The sequence below is a fragment of the Narcine bancroftii genome, chromosome 2 (assembly GCF_036971445.1).
Source record: "Narcine bancroftii isolate sNarBan1 chromosome 2, sNarBan1.hap1, whole genome shotgun sequence".
Lineage (NCBI taxonomy): Eukaryota > Metazoa > Chordata > Chondrichthyes > Torpediniformes > Narcinidae > Narcine > Narcine bancroftii.
In genome coordinates, this window is record NC_091470.1 from 320,528,895 (window position 1) to 320,550,962 (window position 22,068).

General features: G+C 40.3%; 1 protein-coding gene across 9 annotated transcripts in view; it reads right to left on the reverse strand.

Annotated features, from left to right (window-relative positions):
- The window catches only part of ints8 (integrator complex subunit 8), a 122,773-nt gene that overhangs the window by 8,300 nt on the left and 92,405 nt on the right, over positions 1 to 22,068 (reverse strand). For 7 of the 9 annotated variants that reach the window (XR_011352401.1, XM_069921823.1, XM_069921822.1 and 4 more), the window contains 8 exons: positions 21,427 to 21,477; positions 7,474 to 7,595; positions 6,629 to 6,813; positions 6,218 to 6,251; positions 3,464 to 3,523; positions 3,322 to 3,383; positions 1,898 to 2,016; positions 278 to 381 (listed from right to left, as the gene is read on the reverse strand). Coding sequence is in view for 8 of the 9 variants with exons in the window: in XM_069921823.1 (XP_069777924.1) it covers positions 278 to 381; positions 1,898 to 2,016; positions 3,322 to 3,383; positions 3,464 to 3,523; positions 6,218 to 6,251; positions 6,629 to 6,813; positions 7,474 to 7,595; positions 21,427 to 21,477 (737 nt within the window). In the remaining variant the exon portion in view is untranslated. The remainder of the gene's footprint in view (positions 1 to 277; positions 382 to 1,897; positions 2,017 to 3,321; positions 3,384 to 3,463; positions 3,524 to 6,217; positions 6,252 to 6,628; positions 6,814 to 7,473; positions 7,596 to 21,426; positions 21,478 to 22,068) is intronic. The other 2 variants (XM_069921819.1, XM_069921820.1) reach the window with 1 other exon arrangement.

A 22,068-nucleotide genomic window follows, 5' to 3' on the forward strand; every position in this document is an offset into this window, starting at 1 on the left:
CATAGAGATGCAAATAGAAAACATTAGCTAAGGTTTCCAGGGAAAACAAAAATGGGATGGTGATCCCATTTGTTGAAAATAATATTAGATGTTCAAGGCTGCAAAATGGTTAAATGAAAGATGCAATGCTGTTCCCAAGAATTACATTGAAATTTGCTGGAGTGGCATAGGATGAGGACAGAAACACAAGAGTGTCAGAATATTAAAGTAAAAAGTAAATGGAAATTTTGTTTAAAAGAAACACAACAAAACTGTAGTCTTTCTGACTCCCCCTTACCATGTCTGTGTACACATCAGATGGAACACACTTATTGAAGAAGTCTGAACAAATGGCACCGGCTTGAAGGTAGAAATGCAGGGCTGCAGAAAACTGATTGGTTGCTAAAATATTAGAAAATAAAAATGTCACCATTGTAATAAAATGTTCAAAAAAATTTATACTAAACAGATTAGCAAGTACAGAGCTCAAGTAACCTATCAAATGTAGATTTTAATTTGATTGAAACAAAAATTGGACTGCTCTTTCAGATATAAATGTTAATTTATTTTTTATCAACACACAATTTTGCCTACCTAACATCACTAGAGAGAGAGAAAAGGAGAGAGAGAAGAGAGAGATGCTTACAACTAGATAATGGGGCATTTATGATCTAACAATTTCTGAAGGGGGAGGGTAGATGTATCAGCAAATGTTGCCATGTTCTATCATTCTTAACCTGTAATTTTGCTACCATTTGGTTCCATTCCAAATTGTTACAAAATAGGTGCAATAGAGAAAAACAATCCAAGACACAGGTCCACAAAAAGGAATTACCCTCGGTGCAATTTGGTTAAAAAATAAAACAGAGTTGCATCACTGAATTAATATGATTACATGTTGCCAAAGGGAAACACTGAGAAAGCTGGTGTTAAACGACTAACAATTTGGAAGGAACAATGCCCTTAGCAGACTTAAGAGTTAGTGTGGGACTTGGCCAAAGAGGGCTCAAAGACAAATGGGGTACTGAAATATCAAAAGGTTATCCTTAGTTCAAAAGTTAATATAAACAGATTGCAATCAAAGCCAATGGCTTCACTTGTCTCATGTTGTGTTACATTTAGTTCCAATTTGCCAGGGCCACAGGAGTTGTGCTAAAGAACTAAAGGACAGTTAACACGGTGGGAAGGAGGATTAAACAACAATTGCCATAATTACCTGTTTAACTTTAGTGATGGGCAAATTATTGGAATCTATTTAAAAGACAGCATAATTTTTAATTTAGAAGGATAAAGATTAATGAAAATTGAGGAAAGATTGATCTAAACTTCTGAGCTAACTAAGGAGGCCTTCTGGTTGTCTATTTCAACAAGACTTTTGACAAGATTCCACATGGCAGTCTGGATTAAAAAAAGCAGCCATGGAAACCAAGGAAGAAGGACATACTGGATCTTGAGCTAGCTCTGTGAGAGGAAACCAAGGTTAATAGTTGACAGATGTTTTTGCAAGAGGATGGCTCCCCCCCACCCCCACCAAGTTCTGTGCAGCTCACAACTTTTATTTCTATAATTAACAACAAACACAAATGTAAGGAAGATGATAAAGGAGGTTTGTAGATTACACAAAGATTGAAGCTTGAGATTTTGGCTTAAAAGAAGACAGCAATCAATCTCCACTTCAAAGTCTGGGCCCCCAAATGGCTTCATGTGGATGCAGAAGACCCCATAGCATTATTATGATGAGTTTTTTCCCCCAATAATGCAATAAATATCTCAAGCAGCATCACTGAAACAGAATATTTGGTCATTGTCTCATTCTCCCTACAGGAAGAACTTAGTGGCTGTATTTAATTTTTCAAATTAACTACACTTACCAAAGGAATAAATACTTATTTTGTGAGTTAATGCATATCATACTTACCAAAGTAAATATCTGCTTGGGTAGTTAACCAATTGTGGTTATTGGAGTTGATGTTTAATGAATAGTTGACCATCTCCCTCATTGTAACAGCAACAGCCTCAACGTCCACTGACTGCAAGCTTACAAATCAAAAGCAAATCAATTATTTGTGAGGCAAATTTAGTTAACGGAAGAGAAATTAAAATGGTGTGCAGGTATACACAATTTACACGTGTACACCAGGGGTGTCAAACTCAAATTGACGGAGGGCCAAAATTAAAAACTTGGACTAAGTCGAGGGCCGAACTAAATATTTATTGAAAATTTTCAACAACATCTGCATGTTTTCTCTTCTTTCAACATATGTAATGTTAAACTTTAGGATATAACTTTAGGAGGATAATGTTACAGGTCAGGAGTAGGTAGCTCAAGTTCACCCTTTGCTTGACCTGAAGGAAACCTATTTGGTCCCTGTGGAGATGTAGTCAGCATTCACAGGCTGTGTCCATTTTGGCCTGCATCAGGACTCAGCATTTCCTGCTCACTCCTCAGGCTCTAGGCCTCTATTCACCCTCGACCCACCATCCCTCTACCTGACCAGTCCTTTACCCAGCCTCTACTCACCCCTTACTCCACTCGCTCTGCCTCAACCCACCCCATCCTATACATGCCCCTCTACTGCCTTTCCCCTCAACCTGTTCCTCCCTCTACCCGTCTCTCACCCTCTAATCACCCCTCCCCTTTTACCTCTTCCCTATCCACCCCTCCTTCTACTCATCCCTCCCTCTAACTGCCCCTCGCACCACCATAACTTGCCCTGCCCATTACTCCTCACCTACACCCTCTGCCCACCCCTGCTTACCCACCCACTCAGGCCCAGCGCGCTGCCGATCAGCCTTTGCGGACAGCCACCATCTCTCTCTTCACGTGCAGGGCCGAACCAGCCGTCCCTGGGGTCCGCGCGGGTGCAAGCGCTGAAGGCCGTGGCGACCGGGAGAAGTGCGCTCGCGCTGTGGAAGGGCCGTCCGGTACCAGTCGCGCGGGGCTCGCGCTGCCCGGGGGCCGTGCGCAGCCTGCCATGCCCGTCGCGCCGACAGGAAATCACAGGCGCTCGCCCATCCGCCGCACAGCTCGATAGGTGGGAGAAGTGACTGGTTGTGCGGGGAGCCTTCCAACTGGCTTGCCGGCTGATGACATCGACAGACTTCTCGTGTTACAATTTCTCGTGTTACAATGGGGAAGGATGTGCAATGATGGTGGGGGTGACATTACCAAAAAACAGCATCGGCTCTCGCTGCAGGGCGGGCCACCTCTAATACATTTTTGAAATGATCTTGCGGGCCAAATGTAATTATATCGCGGACCAAATTTGGCCCGCGGGCCAGAGTTTGACATGTGTGGTGTACACGATCCACAAAAATAAATGCAATCACAATTTCACCTACTTTGGGACAGACGTTGGCCAAATAGTCATATATTCCGCAGTGACATCGTTTACAATGTCATCCTAAAACAGAAAAATCATATTAACAAATGACAACAAAATTAATATTGCAAAATTCATAAAAAATATTGACCAATACTAACCCGAACAATATTGTGTAACTTCACAAAAAGGGAAATTAATACTGTGAGTACCATTGGGTCCTAAAAAAAGCGACAAAAATATGTCATTTTGGAAGGTCGAACATGAAAGCAGAGTACATCTCTCAAAGTGGGCAGAAAACACGAAAGTCTGCTGTGATTGTAATAAATACATAAATGCTGGAGGAACTCATCTGGACTTGCAGCATCAGTAAGAGGTTGGTTTGTTCAGTTGCCTTGCCGTTCGGCATGGGCAATCATGTCTCTCCATCCATCGTGGTCTCTGACCCTCCGAATTGTAGCTGTTGCCTCCCCTGGTTCCAACCATAGTGCTAACCATTTATCTGTCCGCCTTTGCTTCTTTTGTCTTCCAGCTTTCCAGTTGTAAGTAAATATTCTAATGCATCTCTTTGCATGATGTGTCCAAAGAATTTTGATTGCTGTTTCCAGATCCTTTTAAGAAATATACGCTTTGTTTTCATTCTTTATAGATCTTCTTCCTTTGTTATCCTGCATGTATAGGGTAATGTATAGGGTATGCATAGCATTCTTCTGAGAAACTATATCTCTGCCTCATTGATTCTTTTTTCCATTGCATTTGTGATAGTACTCCACCATTGTTTGAAATCGGAAACTTTCTGCCTTCTCTGATTTTTCTTTGAAGAAGGGCTCAGGCCTGAAACGTCTGCAATATACCTTTCTCTCCTATAGATGCTGAATCGACCAGCTGACTTCCTCCAGCATTTCAGTGTATTTATCACAATCACAGTGTCTGCAGCCTATCGTATTTCACTAACAAAATGTGTTAATTGGATACGATAAGTGGAGAGGTGAGAATTGATTTTAATTCTGTGAATGAGGAAAAGGGTAAAGAGAGATGTGGGGAAAGGCAACAAGGGGGAAGCACATCCAACATACCCTCCTCTGCCATTTCCACGAGCTACTATGTGATCCCACAACTAGACACGAATTCTCATCTTCCACTCCTTCCCACCAATCATCCCCTTGGCATCTACCCCTGTAACCGCAGATGTTCCACTTGCACCCACACATCCTCCCTCACCACCATTTGGACCCCAAACAGTTCTTCCAAGTGAGGCAACATTTAATTTGTGAATCTTCAGGGGTCATCTACTGTAGCCTGGACTCCCGTCGTGGTCTTGACATCGGGGGCGGACTGGGAGATCACTTTATTGAGCACCTCAGCTGTGGATCTCCCTTCAGTGGCCACCCATTCAATTCCCCAGTCCCATTCCCTTGCAGACATGTCTGTCAATGGTCTCATGCACTGCCAGAATGACACCAGCCAAATTGGAGGAACAACATCTCATCTTCTGTCAGGGCACCCTCTAACTGGATGGCAATAACATAACTTTTCCTGTTCTCATTAAACTCTCCCCACCCTCTTCCCCCTGCTGCCTTTCCCCCAGCTCTGTTTCTCTTCCCTTCTCCCTCTGTAACCTTTCACAGAGCCAAAATTCATTCTCACCTCTCCTCTTATATCCAATCAACACCTTTTGTTGGTTTGAATTCCTCTCCAGGCCAGTCTTTATTCTGATGCCTTCCCATTCTTTGCTTATTCCTTGAAGAAGGGCTCAGGCCCAAAACATGATAATACATCTTTGCCTCCTATAATCACTACGAAACCGGCTGAGTTCCTCCAACATTTCTGTGTGCTTTTACATCTCTGAAGATCGCCATGCAGATTGATAAGGTAGCTGATAAGGCTTATAGATTGCTGACCTTCATTAGTTGGGGAATCGATGAGAAGAGCTGTGAAGTAATGTTTCAGCTCAATAAAACTATGGTTGAATCACATCTGGAATATTGTGTTATGTTCTGGAGAAGGCGCAGAGGAGATTTGCCCGGATGTTGCTGATTGGAGAACGGGTTTTGTGAGTCAAGGTCAACTGAGCAAGGCCTTTTCTCTTTGGAACAAAGGATGAGAGGTGTCTTGATAGAGCTCTACAAGATTATTTAGGGTGGACAGCCAGCATCTTTTTCTTGGGGTGATAGTAGCAAACACCAGAGTACATGTGCATAAGGTGTGGGGGGAGGGGGGGGGGGGCGAAGGGGGAGTACAGAGACGTCATGGGTGAGTTTTTTTTGGTTATACAGAGTAGTGAGTGCTTGGAATACAATGCCAGGAGTGATGGTGGAGGCTGGTACAATAGGGACACTATTGTACTATTGTAATATAGGGACAGGCACATGGATGCAACACAAATAGTGGGTGTGAGGTAGGGAAGGTTTAGTTAGTTGAGTAGGTTCATATAGGTCGGCACACCTTTGTGGACCAAAGGGCCTGTATTGTGGTCTGGGATAATAACTCCCATCATTTTATGCCATATTTTTCCAACTTCAATGTATAGTGCTTTTGTGTTAAATGTAGGAGAAATAGATCAGAATCTTTTCCATTGCTATTTGCATCATATCCACCAAAACTCTCTAAGCTGTTTACTCAAATTTTACACTGATCAAAAAAAGTCACACCCAATTTCAATCTCCTGCCAGCTATACTCTCTGCTACCTAGGTTCAAACCTCTGTTATTCTCTTCATAAAACTCCGTCCCCCACCTCCTGCTTTGAGATGCTTCTTAAACTGTGACATTTTGCAATGTTAAAAAAGGTTAAATAAATACAAATTGATGAAACCAATTGCAATATGTTTAATCAACATTAAATTAAATCTGTAACGAACGATGCCACTTCACATAACACCAAAAAGGAAATAAGGTCAAATAACAATATGCTTACACTCAGTCTCTTAATGAAAGTTACCAATTCGCTCCTAAATCCGTGAAAAAGAAAATGTTAGAAATAATTCATAAAATATGGAAGTACTTCATTCAGAAATACGATTATTAAATTATAAGCTATTTAGAGCTGTAAACCCAAGAGCAAAGTGCACGTAACCTTTGATAACTTATGATAACTTATATGGAACAGGATATGGTATGGAAATTTCCAAGATTGGGCTGAGAACTCTTTCCAGTAGTTCATCATTTTTTGAGAAGTGTTGATTCAGAGTTGTTGGCAGAAAACAATTTTAAATGCAAGTAATTTGACTAATAGATTAACAAAATTCATTGATTTGTAAATGCTAAATTGTGCATAATAGACAAAATGCAATTAGTCTACGTAACTAGGTCCTGAAAACATTTTTACCTTCTCATGATCCCCAGTGTGGATTCTCGATATTTTATTAAACTGATTCTTCCATCATTGACTCGTTTATGCTGATTAGATAAACAAAAAATCTGAACAACTATATCCCAGAGGTCTTTAGCAGTCCTTCTGCTTTCTTTAGGGCCAGGTAGCTCTTTACAAGTTGCAGCCAGAAGTTGTCCCAGCTACAGGATACATGAGAGAGAAAATAATTCCAACATTTTACTGGCCTGAAAAATTTTGACTAGCAAAACTCTATACTGTATGTGACTTTCCAACAAATATACTTAGCAATGCCAAAATCACATCCATTTATCTAAAAATGTATGTGCAAATATATGCCTGACAATTTAAATCATTAAAGCTGGTTAGTGCATTGCCTTGACAGTGCCATCAATTGGGACAGGACCGGGATTAGAATCCTGAGCTGTCTGTAAGAAGCTTGTACCTTCGCTCCATGTCTGCATGGATTTTCTCCGGGGTCTTCTGTTTCCTTCCACCGTTCAAAAACATTCCGGGGGTGGGTGTAGGCTAATGGGGTATAAATTGGGCAGAAAGGACTTGTGGGGCAAATAGCCGGTTACTGAGCTGTATGTTTAAATTAAATTAAAAATGTTAAAGTTACTTTGCCAAGAAGCTATCTACTGATTATCACAGCCTCAAAATTATTGCAATTCACTAATTCTTTGCCGAGTGCAACAATTTGGAGATGGCTCAATTTGCTATTAACACATTAAATGAGCAACCCCAGATTAACAATCACTTGAGGTATTTTTTCCCTTTTATTAAACAAAGAGAACTTTTTTTGTTTGACATGCTGCAGGTAATGATGAAATTACAGTTACCTTCACAAATGGATTGTTCTGGATAAGCAGTGCAGGAATTTGAAGGGTCAGATATTCATTTTCCTTCCAGTTCAACATGAAGGCCACACATTCTTCTGTTATAATTTGCCGCAATGGAATGTCTGAAATATTTGAATGAAATTGCATTGGACTCTCCATAAATGATCCATACAAAATCCAGAATTAAACATACAATTCTTATTGTTTTTATGTTATGAAAGCAAGGATATTAGTACTGGAAACTACAAGGTTTAACTTGAAATCTGATCACTCTGTGATTATAACCATGTAACAATTACAGTATGGAAACAGGCCATCTTGGCCCTTCTAGTCCACACCGAACCAAGTACTCTCCTCTAATCCCACCTACCTGGACCTTGCCCATAATCCTCCATTTCCCTCACATCCATATACCTATCCAATTTTTCCTTAAATGACAAAATGGACCCTGCTGCCACTACTTCTGGAAGATCATTCCATACAGCCACCACTCTCTGCGTGAAGAAGTTCCACCCTCATGTTACTTCTAACTTTTGCCTCTTAAATCTTAACTCATGACCTCTTGTTTCAATCTCTCCTACTCTCAAGGGAAAAAAGCCTACCCACATCAATTCTATCTATCCCTCTCATAATCTTAAATAACTCTATCAAATTCCCCCCTCAACCTTCTATGTTCCAAGGAATAAAGACCTAATATGCTCAATCTTTCTTTGTAATCTAGATTCTGAAACCTAGCAACATTTGCATAAATCTTCTCTGCACTCTCTCTACCTTGTTGATATCCTTCCTGTAATTAAGGGACCAGAACTGCACACAGTATTCCAAATTTGACCTCACCAATGCCTTGAACAGTCTTAACATCACCTCCCAACTCCTGTATTCTATGCTTTGATTTATAAAGGCCAGCATACTCAAAGCCTTCTTCACGACCCTATCCACATGAGATTCTACCTTCAGGGAATGATGAACCGTTATTCCTAGATCTTTCTGCTCCACTGCATTCCTCAGTGTCCTCCCATTTACTACGTATGTCCTATTTTGATTATTCCTTCCATGAAGCACTTCACACTTCTCAGCATTAAACTCCATCTGCCATCTTTCAGCCCACTCTTCTAAGTAGTCCAAATCCCTCTGCAATCTTTGAAAACCTTCTTCATTATCCACGATTCCACCTACTTTGATATCATCCTCATATTTACTATTCCAATTTACCACCCCATCATCCAGATCATTAATGTAAATGACAAACAGCAACTAACCCAATAAAACCCTGAGGCACACTGCTTGTTACCAGCCTCCAGCCTGACAAATGTTATCCACTATGACGCTCTGGCACCCCCTTTCCAGCCACTGTTGAATCAATTTGACTATCTCAAAGTTAATACCTGGCGGTTGAACCTTCCTAACTAACCTTCCATGTGGAAACTTATCAAAGGCCTTACCGAAGTCCATTTAGACAACATCCACTGCTTTCCCCTCATCAACATTCCTAGTCACCTCTTCAAAAAATTCAAAAAGCTTGGTCAAACATGCACAAACATGTGTTAAAGTATTCCGGATCAGACCCTGTCTCTCCAGATAATTATATATATAATATCTAAGAACGCTTTCCATTAACTTTTCTACCACAGACATCAAACTTATAGGCCTATAATTGCTAGGCCTGCTCCTCAAACCCCTTTTAAACAAAGGAACCACATTAGCAATACACCAATCTTCCGGCACTATACCCGTCTCGCTTCTTTCTTTGGCTTGGCTTCGCGGACGAAGATTTATGGAGGGGTAAAGTCCACGTCAGCTGCAGGCTCGTTTATGGCTGACAAGTCCGATGCGGGACAGATAGACACGGTTGCAGCGGTTGCAAGGGAAAATTGGTTGGTTGGGGTTGGGTGTTGGGTTTTTCCTCCTTTGTCTTTTGTCAGTGAGGTGGGCTCTGCGGTCTTCTTCAAAGGAGGTTGCTGCCCGCCAAACTGTGAGGCGCCAAGATGCACGGTTTGAGGCGATATCAGCCCACTGGCGGTGGTCAATGTGGCAGGCACCAAGAGATTTCTTTAGGCAGTCCTTGTACCTCTTCTTTGATGCACCTCTGTCACGGTGGCCAGTGGAGAGCTCGCCATAGAACACGATCTTGGGAAGGCGATGGTCCTCCATTCTGGAGACGTGACCCACCCAGCACAGCTGGATCTTCAGCAGCGTGGACTCGATGCTGTCGACCTCTGCCACCTCGAGTACTTCGACGTTAGGGATGAAAGCGCTCCAATGAATGTTGAGGATGGAGCGGAGACAACGCTGGTGGAAGCATTCTAGGAGCCGTAGGTGATGCCGGTAGAGGACCCATGATTCGGAGCCGAACAGGAGTGTGGGTATGACAACGGCTCTGTATACGCTTATCTTTGTGAGGTTTTTCAGTTGGTTGTTTTTCCAGACTCTTTTGTGTAGTCTTCCAAAGGCGCTATTTGCCTTGGCGAGTCTGTTGTCTATCTCGTTGTCGATCCTTGCATCTGATGAAATGGTGCAGCCGAGATAGGTAAACTGGTTGACTGTTTTGAGTTTTGTGTGCCCGATGGAGATGTGGGGGAGCTGGTCGTCATGATTTGAAAGAACACTGTCAGAGCTGCTGCTATTTCCTCACTTACGTCTCTCAAGGTCCTGGGGAAAATCCCGTAGGGACCTGGCGACATCCGTTTTATATGCTTCCTCTTTCTTGATCACTACATTTTCCATAATTACCCTCTTTGCTTCCTTTACCCTGCACAATTCAATATCCTTCTCCTTAGTGAATACCCAAGAAAAGAACTTGTTCAAAATCTCCCCCATCTCATTTGACTCCACACAGTTGTCCGCTTGATTCTCTAATGGCCAATTTTATCCCTCACTCTCCTTTTGCTATTACAGAAATCTTTTGGATATATTTTCACCCTGTTTGCTAAAGCCACCTCATACCTTTTTTTTTAGCTTTTCTTATTTCTTTCTTAAGATGCTCTTTATATTCAATGTATTCTCCACGCACCTCCTTTATTCCTCGTTTCTTATATTTATTGTAGGTTTCCTTTTTTTTTCCCCAAATCGTTTCCAATATCCCTTGAAAACCATGGCTCTCTCAAACGTTTATGCCTTTTAACATAACAGGAACATAAAGATCTCACCTTTAAAAGACCTCCATTTCTCTAATACATCCTTCCCATAAAACAAATTGTCCCAATACACTCCTCACAAATCTTTTCTCATCTCCTCAAATCTAGCTTTTCCCCACTCGAAAACCTCAACCCAAGGCCCTGACCTATCCCTTTCCATAATTACACTGAAGCTAATGGCACTATGATCTCTGGACCCAAAGTGCTCCCCAACACACCTCCAACACCTGACCTAATCTCATTCCCCAACAGTAGATCCAACACTGCTCCTTCTCTAGTCAGTACCTCTACGTATAGCTCTAAAAAACGATCCTGCACACATTTTATAAATTCCAATCCATCCAGGCCTTTCACAGAATGGGTTTCCTAATCTATATATGGAAAATTAAAATCTCCCACGATCACAACCCTGTACTTATTTCAAATATGTGCTATCTCCCTACAAATTTGCTCCTCTAGTTCTCACTCCTCATTAGGTGATCTATAATACACCCCTATAAGTGTGACTACCCATTTCCAATTCCACCAATACAGCCTCCCTGGATGAGTCCTCTAATCTATCCTGCCTAAGCACCAATGTAACATCTTCCCTGACAAGCAATTCTACACCACCCCTTCTTGCCCCTCCAATTCTATCACACCTAAAACAACGAGATCCAGGAATATTTCGCTGCCAATCACATTCTTCCTGCAACCATGTTTTACTGATCTTGTCAAAAGCTTATCCAAACCAAAAAGTTTATAAATTCCAGCCTTGCTTTGCATGGATGGATAATCTAAACAAGTGTTACAGCTGGCCCTCATGCGAAAGGGAGAGAAAATCCAACAAATTTTCTAGGTTTTAATGTCAATCCAGCAGTCAGCTGGAAATGCACATGCACTTTAGCCAAGACCAAATCAACACAATTGCTGAAACATCTATGATGTCATACTTCATCGCTTCTTCTCAAAACAACTATTTTGGTTAAACCCAATGAATACATATAGCCCCAGATTGGAGTTGTACTGGGGAAGATGGCAAACACTGCATCAAACAACACTCCTATATATACACATCTCAGAATATCACAATAGGAAAATTCTAATGATGACAAAGAAAAGAGTGAGCAAGTATTACAGAACACAGTTTATCTGTGAGGCAATCTTGTGTCATTAGAGAGACAGAGGACAGTACATATTAGCGGTCCACATAAGCAAACCAAAGGCTTGTACATGAGGGACAATATTTTTAATCACTGTATACTCTCCATTCATGTTCATTCCCATAAGAATAATTTTATGTGCATTAAGTTTGCCCATAGTTTGGATAGTTAGATTTTTATTTGGGTATATAAGAAAACAATGATTATTGACAATGCAATGCGAAGACTCCTGATATTTCCACACTTAAAATATTTTACTTGCAAAAATGGTTTTGCATTGAATAAAGAGTCCTGGCAGATTATTTTTCTCTCGTGCCAATAAGTTTTTTCCACTGAGATTTGGTGAGAAAAGGACAAGAAGAAAGTAAATCATGAAAATGATTTGAAATTGAAATTTGAAAATGGTTGAAATAAAAACACAAAATGCTGGAGAAGCTCAGCAGGTCCAACAGTGTCCTTAAGCAGCAAAGGTACATCCTCATCCAACACATTATCCGCCGGAATGTCCGGCACTTACTACAGGACCCCTCCGCCAGACACATTTTTCGTTCTCCTCTCTCACCCTTCCATGGGAACTGCTCTAGCCGTGATTCCCTCGTGCACTCATCCCTCCCCATCTATGACTGCACCCCCCCAGCACCTTCCACTTTGGAGACAGGAGATGTAACACTTATGCCCACACCTCCTCCCTCACCACGTTCTGGGGCCCCAAACAGGCCTTTCAATTGAAGGAACACTTAACTTGTACAGCTACAGGACTTATTTACTGCATCCAGTGCACCCTTTGTGGCCTTCTCTACATTGGAGAAACTGGTCGCAGATTACGAGATCACTTCACTCAGCACCTCCTCTGTCCACAACAACAGCGACCTCCCAGTAGCCAACTAATTCAATTCTGAGTCACACTCCCAAGCTCACGTCAGTCCATGGCCTTATGTACTTTCCCACCCTGACCACCTGCAGATTGGAGGAACAATCTGCCTGGGCACTCTCCAGCTAGATGCCCTTAACATCGATTTCTGTGTTTTCTGCTAAACCTGCTCGCCTTTTCTTTCCCCTCCTCCTTTCCAGTTCTCCCCACCCTGCCATCCCTCTTCCCTCTCATTGCCGCTATCCAATCACTTCTCTCTTCACCTATCATCTTCTGCCTTTGCCTTTGCCATTAACCCCCCCCCCCCCCCACAAACCTTTTTATTCGGACGCCTTCCAGCATTCTCTCATACCTTGAACACTGGTTCTGTATCTTTACCTTTGCCTCATAAAGGACACACTTTGATCTGCTGACCTTCTCCAACATTTTGTGTTTTTATATCAAGAACAAAGAGGATATGGATTAAGAGCGAAAGGTGAGGTAAAAGGGAACATGAAGGGAATTTTTCCCACACAGAGAGTGGTGAGACTGTTGAATGAGCTGCCAGATGAAGTGGTCAATGCAAGTTTGATTTTAACATTTAAGAAAAATTTGGATTGAAGGTGTATGTATGGAGGGCTATTGTCTGGGAGCTAGTCAACTGGACTAGGTAGAATAAGAACAGATTAAGCAAAGGGCCTGTTTCCGTGCTGTAGCATTCTAAGGTTCCAGAAGGTGAGATTCAAACAAGAGGTCACAATTAAGAGTTAGAGGGCAAAAGTTTAGAAGAAATGGGAGAGGGAACTTCTTCACTCAGTGGTGGCTGAGTGAAATGACCTTTCGGAAGAGGTGGTCGCAGCAAAGTCAATTTTGTCATTTAAGGAAAGGTTGATAGGTATATGGATGAGAGGGGATTGGAGGGTTATGGGCAAAAAGCAAGTAGGTGGGACTAGAGGAGATCACTTAAATCGGTACTAGAGAGGTCGATACGGCCTGTTTTCGTACTGTAATTGTTATATGGTTAAATGTTAAAACAAATTCAATTCATACACCCATTTCCTTTCGTCAAACAGCAAGTTTGTCTAGCCTAGTGGTATAATGTGGAAGTATACGTATTTCCTACCATCTTGGCTGATAACAGTTCTGAATATATAAACTATGAATGAAATCAGCATATTCTTGGTCTTTAGCATTGAGCATCACAGTAATGCGATTGCTACCTGATGTAGGCACAGCTAGTAAACTAAATTGTGCCTGCAAGTTTTGTTACTGGATCATCCTTTGACAATGCCACAATTTCTGCAGTTTATTCATCAGTTAAACTTGTGCAGCTTCATTGGACAAATGGAGAAGTCACTTCTTTGAATATAATATACATTTACCCTCATTCAAAGTTCTAAGTGGATGCACCAGACAAGTACTCCTGGGAAAGGGGACATAGATAGCATGTCAGTGTAGAAATGTGGGTAATAAGAACATAAAGTAGTAGTAGAGTCACAGCAAGATGAATTCAGTTAGGGAGAAATATGCTCAGAATATCAGGAATAAAAATCAATTTGGGTAATGTCAGGGAAATGCTTCAAGAATTACCTTGCAGACCCCCAACCCCCAAATTTAAAAATTGACCAAAATGTTGGACTAATTATAACTGGAGAAATTGTGGAGTTAGTGTGATAATCTAGGGATTTTAACCTTTATATAGACTGGGCAAATCAAAATGACAATGCAAGTTGTGAGGACAAATCCACTGAATGAGAATTAACAGTTTCTGAGAATATTGGGAATCCTACAAGGGAGAACTCAAGAAAATATAAGCAAGAATAGGCCACTTAGTCCATCAACCTATCATACATTCAATGTGATCATAGCTGTTCGATACTGGCCTCAACTCCTTTTCCGTGCCAGTTCCCTATAACTGTTAATTCCTTGATCTTTCAAACACCTATCTATCCTCACCTTAAATATATCTAATGACCTGGCCCTTATCATCCTTGGGGCAGAGAATCTCAGAGAAGCATTCTGTAAGAATTAGCTTCCACATACTAAATTTTAAACGACCAGCCCCTTATATCTATCCTTCCTTGTTTTCAATTCTCCCACTGGTGAAAACATCTCAATATCTACCCTTTCGAGCTCCCTTAGGATCTTGTATGTTTGATTAAGACCACTCCTCATTCTTCTAAACAGCGAATACAAACCCAAGCTATCACCTCCTATATTGATAGAACAATCCCTTCATCCAAGAAATTAACCTGGTGAATCTTCCTTGGACTGTCTCCAATGCTCCTATATACTTTTTTTTAAGGAACCAAAACTGTGTGCAGTATTCCAGAGGTAGCCTCACCAACACCCTATACGGTATAACCAAAATAAAACCTCCCTATTCTTTAACTCCAACCCCTTTGCATTAAAGGCCGATGTGACATTTGCCTTGACTACTCATTGGATCTACCTGCTAACATTTTGCTATTCAAGTGCTAGGAAACCTCAAACCCTATGAATTTAATTCATTTACGGGCTGTCTCCATTTGGATAATTATCTACCTTTGGATTCCTCTTACTGAAGTATACAAACATCCTCATTGACATCAAACTCCATTTCCCAGGTTGTCATTTAACCTGGTCACTTCATTACATGAAAGATGGAGAAGCTATGGAGACAGTTCAAAGATTTGCCAAGATATTGCCTGGATTGGAAAATATGTCATGAGAAAAGCTTGGCAGAGTTATGGGTTTTCACATTGGAGTGAAGGGTGAGAGGTGACTTAGAAGTCTACAAGATTAGGAGAGGCTCAGAGAGTTGTGGGTGCCTGGAATGCATTGCTAGGGCTGGTGGACGAGCAGGGGTGGCCGAACTTGCTTAACGCAAGAGCCACATATGATAAACTTCAGATGTTTGAGAGCCTCAAAGCATGAAAAAAAATTACATACACGTTTTTACTCTTACATACACATTTATATAAATATTATTTATATATTATTACATGCACTTAATAATATTTATTCATGTATGTAGTTTTTAAACCTAATTTGTATTAGTTTCAATAATCAAAAATACACATATGCATATCAAATATTTACAAACTTCTGACTGATATTTTGAGTCTCCATCTTGGCTGTGAGTTGATGAAAATCTGGCAGATATGTTGTCAAGGCTGGAGAATTAGCTGTCAGGTACTGATTTGTAAGGATTGCACGATGCCAGGATCATACTAAAACTCTGCTAATTTCACTGCCCGCAATACAGCCACAATCATACAATCACGACCCGCGACCACTAAAAACCACCACTGTGAGCACTGATTCCTACGATTCGTCTCAGCTAACAGAATTCCGTGAGCCGCACATTACATGGCTCATGTGACTCGTGAGCCCTGGTTTGGCCAGGGACATTTAAGAGACTTAGGCAGGCACATGGATGAATGAAAAACAGAGGGTTATGAGTAGGGAGGATCTAGTTTTATTTTGTTTGTATACTGTATATGGTTGGCACAACATTATGGGCCAAATGCTCTGTACTCTGCTGTAATGTTCTATGTCCCATTACAGAATTTCAATGAGCTCATCACAATCTTTCCATCCATTTTCATACCATAAGTAAACATAAATTTCATTCCCTCTTCCTGGTCATTAATGCATGTAGTAAAAGACTGCAGATCAAACACAAATCCTAAGGCATTCCATGTTACATCTCTCCAGTTAGCAAGGACAATGTTTATTCCAACTCTGTCTACTGTATTACAGACAATTTCCATCCATCAGAACCATTTAGATCTGGCAGTGTGGCAGAAGGCAGGATTAAATTAGTAGTTAAACTTCCTTCTGGGTAAATGTGATCATAATATCTGACAATTTTTTAAAAATCTTATTTTAAGCTCGGACTGGTCCACATGAAGACCCTACATTGGAGCAAAGCTAACTTTGATGGCAATGGACAGAAGTTTGGAAAGGTTGATTGGGAATGTCTGGCATGTGGGAGTCTTTTAAAGTGAACCAGGGAGAGTTCACAAGATAGGCCACTAGGCCCATTGAGTCTGTTCCGTAAAACTTCACTAAGCTACTTTACACTAGTCCCAATTTCCGGCCTTTTCCCCATATCCCTCGATGCCCTCACTAATGAGATACTTGTCTATTTCTCGTTTAAATACTCCTAGTGATCTGACTTCTACTGCTGTATGCAGCAGCGAGTTCCACAGATCCACAATCCTCTGGCTAAAGAAGTTCTTCCTAATCTCTGTTTTATATGGATAACCTCTAATTTTAAGACTATGACCCGTTGTCTTTCATTCATCCACCAAGGGAAACATCTTACCCGCATCCACCCTATCTAAACCTTTCAAAATACAATAAACCTCTATGAGATCTCCTCTCATTCTCCTATACTCCAATGAATACAACCCAAGAGCTGCCAAACCCTCCTCGTACGTTAGCCCTTGCATTCCGAGAATCATCCTAGTAAATCTCCTCTGCACCCTCTCCAACAACATCACATCCTTTCTAAGATAGGGGGCTCAAAACTGCACACAGTATTCCAAATGAGGTCTCACCATAGAGCTTCATCAACACCTCTTTACTCTTGTACACTATTCCTCTTGAAATGAAAACCAACATAGCATTCGCTTTCTTCACTACCAATTTCACCTGGTCCTTTACTTTTAGGTTTCCCTGCACGAGGACACTCAGGTCCCTTTGCACATCAGAGGTCTGAATTTTCACCCCATCCAAATAATATTCTGCCTGTTTATTTCCACTGCCAAAATGTACAACTGTACATTTCTCTATGTTAAATCTCATCTGCCATAATTTTGCCCAGTCTCCTAATCTGTCTATATCCTTCTGCAACTTTACAGATTCTACTACACTTCCTACTCCACCACCTGTCTTAGTGTCATCCGCAAATTTGGCCTCAAAACCATTCTTACCACAATCCAAATCATTAATATAAATTGTAAACAGCAGCGGCCCAAATACCGACCCCTGCGGAACACCACTAGTTACAGGCAGCCATCTAGAACGAGAACCCTTAATTTCAACCCTTTGCTTCCTGCCTATCAGCCACTTATCTATCCAGTTTAATAACTTCCCTGTAATTCCATGGGCCTTCATCTTATTTAGTAGCCTAATATGCGGCATCGTATCAAAAGCCTTTTGAAAATCTAAATAGATAACATCCACAGCCTCCCCTTTGTCTATCCTACTTGAGATTTCTTCAAAAAACTCTAATAGGTTGGTCAGGTAGGATCTATCCTTTAAAAAACCATGCTGACTTGGACCTATCCTGTCATGCATCTCTAGGTATTTCATCACCTCATCCTAGAGGATCGACTCTAATATCTTCCCAACCACCGACGTCAGACTAATCAGCCTATAGTTTCCTTTTTTCTGTCGCCCACCTTTCTTAAACAGCGAAACCACATTTGCGACCTTCCAATCCTCTGGAATCTCTCCAGAGTTTATCGATTTCTGGAAGATCATTGCCAATGGATCTACAATCTCTAAAGCCACCTCTTTCAAAACCCGTGGATGCACCTCATCTGGCCCAGGAGATTTATCAATCTTTAATCCGTTTAGTTTGCCTAGCACTATTTCTATAGTAACCCTAACTGAATCTAACTCTACTCCCTGAAGCCTCTGACTGTCTGGGATTAATTATTAATGTCTTCCACGTGAAGACAGATGTAAAATATTGATTAAGTTCCTCTGCCATCTCTTTATAACCCACTACAATTTCCCCAGCATCATTTTCTATCTGTCCGATGTCAACACGTGTCTCTCTGTTATATCTTATATATTTGAAAAAGCTCAGTATAGTTTTTAATATTGTTAGCTAATCTCCTTTCATAGCTCAACTTTTCTTTCTGCCAGCAGGAAACTTTGCCTATTAGGAAATTTTGCTTATCAAGAGATTTTGTTCACCAAGATCACTGGAATCTCTTTGCACTGCTATCTTTGAGCAGAAGGTACATAAGCCTGAAATCCAGCACCTTTGGGTGAACAGTTTCTTTCCAACAGCTATCAGACACCTCAACCTACCCTTAATACACTCATCATAGACTGCTCCAACGGCACAAAATGACATTTGCACAAAACTTTTTTTTTTGCACGAGGTTGTCTGTGAATATTGTCTAGCTTATGTATTTAGTTATTACAGTTTTTGATATAAATATCTGTTTGGCTGCATCAAGAATTTTGCTGTATATGTAGATTGTACAATGTGTATGACAATAAACACATTATTGTATTGAGGTTCTGATCAGGAAAAGGAAGCACGTGGCAGTTATAGGCAACTTCAAACAAATCCCTTGAGGTGCATAAGGAATATCAGAATACATGAGGAAAATGAGGAGGGTAAAAGAGGGAAGGACATATATTGGCAGATAGGCCAGTATGGCTGCATGGAATAGATTAAGTTCTTTGAAGAGGCCACCTAGAAGTTAAATGAGAGCAAGGCTGTAAACATTGTCTACATGAACAAAGGCCTGTGACAAAGCACTGCATGGTACGCAAGTGTGCTGCAGAAATTGATGCTGGGTCAATTATTAACAATTAGAGTGAAAATGTCATTGGTATGGTTAATTTGCAGATGACACCAAAGTTGGTGTCATCTGAGATTGCAACAGGATCACTGGAGAAAGTGCATTTTGGGAAATTAGTAATGACAGACCCCTGGAGTGAGTTGTGGAACAGAGAGTTCTAAGAGTACAAGTACAAGTACACCATTCTCTGAAAGTGGGGATACAATTAGACAAGTTGGGTCCTTGCCTTCATCAGACAGGTCACTGAGTACAAGTTTTGGCAACATCATATTACAGCTGTATAAGACTTTGGTTAGACTGCACAATTAAAAACAAGCAGTTCTGCCTCACTCGCTCCAGGAAAGATACTAATAAGAAGGAAAAGGTGCAAATAAAATCACAAGGATTTTATTGAGATTGGAGGTCTTGAGTTACAAAGAGTGACTGGATAGGCTGGGGATACTTTCCCTTGCTGAATGGGAGGCTGAGGTGTGACCTTATACAGTTATATAAAATCACAAGGGGAAAGATTTAGAGGAGCTGAGAGTTAACTTTTCACCCTGCAGGTAGTGAGTATATGGATTGAGCTGCCAAAGGAAGTGGTAGAGGATGGTACAATTCTAACATTTAAACCAGGGATTCATGACCTATTTTTGGCCCCCTTAGAACTTAGGCCCCCATCCCTGTGAAGCAGTTAAGTTTAGTTATTCTGTACTTCTCTCCTACCAACTACATAAAAAAACCCTAAATATTTTATGAAATCAGTCCGTGTCACCCCTTAAATGTGCTGTGGCCCCTGGGGGGTGGTGGACATATGATCTTTGTTGAGAATGGATGATTTAAACTAAAGCTAAACCAAAAGGAAATATTTTCAAGTTCGCTCATTGACAAAAAGATAGGTGGGAACTAAGTTGGAGAATACACATGCCAGATTCTACTGACATGGGCTCATTGATTGAATTTACTTCATGCCTTAAACAACTGATCCAGACACGAAGGATCTACTTTGCTGGCAACTGATTTCAAGGCCACAGGTTTTATCTGTTGTATTACTAAAGATTATGTACTCTTGGAAGTGTCGAACCTAACAACTCCAAAAATACAAGAACTGTTTGCAAAATTGTACAAAAAAATTTATATTCATAAATACCATGGGCCACGGATAAATTCGTAGAAATGGTCAGGAAGTATAGTTGTTAGGAAGATATACAATAAAAAGAGCCTGCTACCTTTTGAGCTACGACATCCATAGAAATGTACAACATTACATAAATAATAACGAGTAAATAGTTATAACGAGCAGTCAGGCTACATCTGTGGGAAGAGAGAAAGAGTTACCTTTTCGGTCTAACCTCAAATTTGATCTCTTTCTTCACAAAAATGCAGAGACTTGCTGAGTACTGTCAGCATTTCCTATTTTATTAAGATTTCCAGATCTGCAATTTTGTTTTATTTTCAATATCATAAATTGTCATTATTTGTGTGGTACATTTAACGACCAATTTATTAGACACCATGCAATGCCAACATGATAAGAATTTATTGAGATAGCCATCATTTAAGCATGAAGCCCTGCCTGTTTAAAATGTCAGAGAAATTATCCACAAGGAGCTCTTGTGACACAATGGTGGACATAGGTTTGGTTGAATTGAGCTCCAGCAATTAAGATCATAAACAGAAGCATCCAGTCTTTTAAATCTGCTCTGCCAATCAATGAGATAACATGCTTCGAAGGTTTGGAACATCTGTATTAATGGCTGATTCCTCACCGTAGCTTCCCAGTAATTGCAAGCACTAATGCTTCACACAACTAAGGAATGACTCTGTAATGATTCCAATTCATGCAGAAAATTTCAAATATATAAGAGCTAATTTACATATTGAGAGTCACAAGCATTCAAAAATCTTACTGCTCAATTGCGTGAATAGTGTATAGTTACACAGATAAAAGAATCAAGTGCAAAATAACTATAACGTCATTAAAACCCATCAAAGAAAGACTGCACACTTCACAATTCAATTAAACCATTTAACCCTAGGCCATTAATTAGTATTAATTTGGTATTGAAGAGAAACTACTGCAGTATATCAAAATTATTTTCTATGATGTTACCCTCAATTTTGGATTAAACCAAATATTTACCAGGTTGAAGATGTATATTTTTACAGATTCCAACTCTTAATAAAATGTGTTGGAAGTTGCAAGCCTATGTAGTATTATTTTCATTTCTATAAAAATTTAACTACAGTACCAACACAGTGATAAATGTGCTTTTCTGTAGTTCATAAATAGCTGGCTAAGTTCTTTTTACCTTCTCTTAGCATGGCTGAATGACGCGATGACATTTTACCACCAGGGTACACTGTAAAAGATAACAAGATAGTGGCCTCTTGTCCAAAAAAGACTGAATCAGCTCTTAATGTTGAGGGAATTTTAAATGAAAAACATTAATGCCATTTATCAGAATTGCAATACCAGGACCAGGACATTTTTAAACACAGTTAAATTAAAAATCACAAAATGCATTTGAATATCAAAACTGGCAAGGTCATTTAACAAAATGCATTTTGTAGCACAAAAGTACATTATGGCATTAAAATACCTCAAATAACAGGGATTTGTGTCACTTAAACCAAATTTTGGCCCAATGCATCTCTTTCCTCCCAAACCCATCAACTCTTGCACCATTCTTGGCTGCTTATCCTATAACTAATCACTCTCAAAATATTCCCACTCTTTTATTCCACATATTTTTGCATAAACTTTGTTTAAAATTGATCTATTTGACAAGCTTTCAAATGCCTTCTCAAAAAGAACAGTAAACCTGTTTCCAATTATGCTTCCATAAAATGCTTTGAAATGATTCCTGCATTAGAGGTGCTATATAAATATAAGCCGTAATTTTTTTTTTTAGTAGCTATTCTAACATAAAATTATAACTTTAAGCAAGACC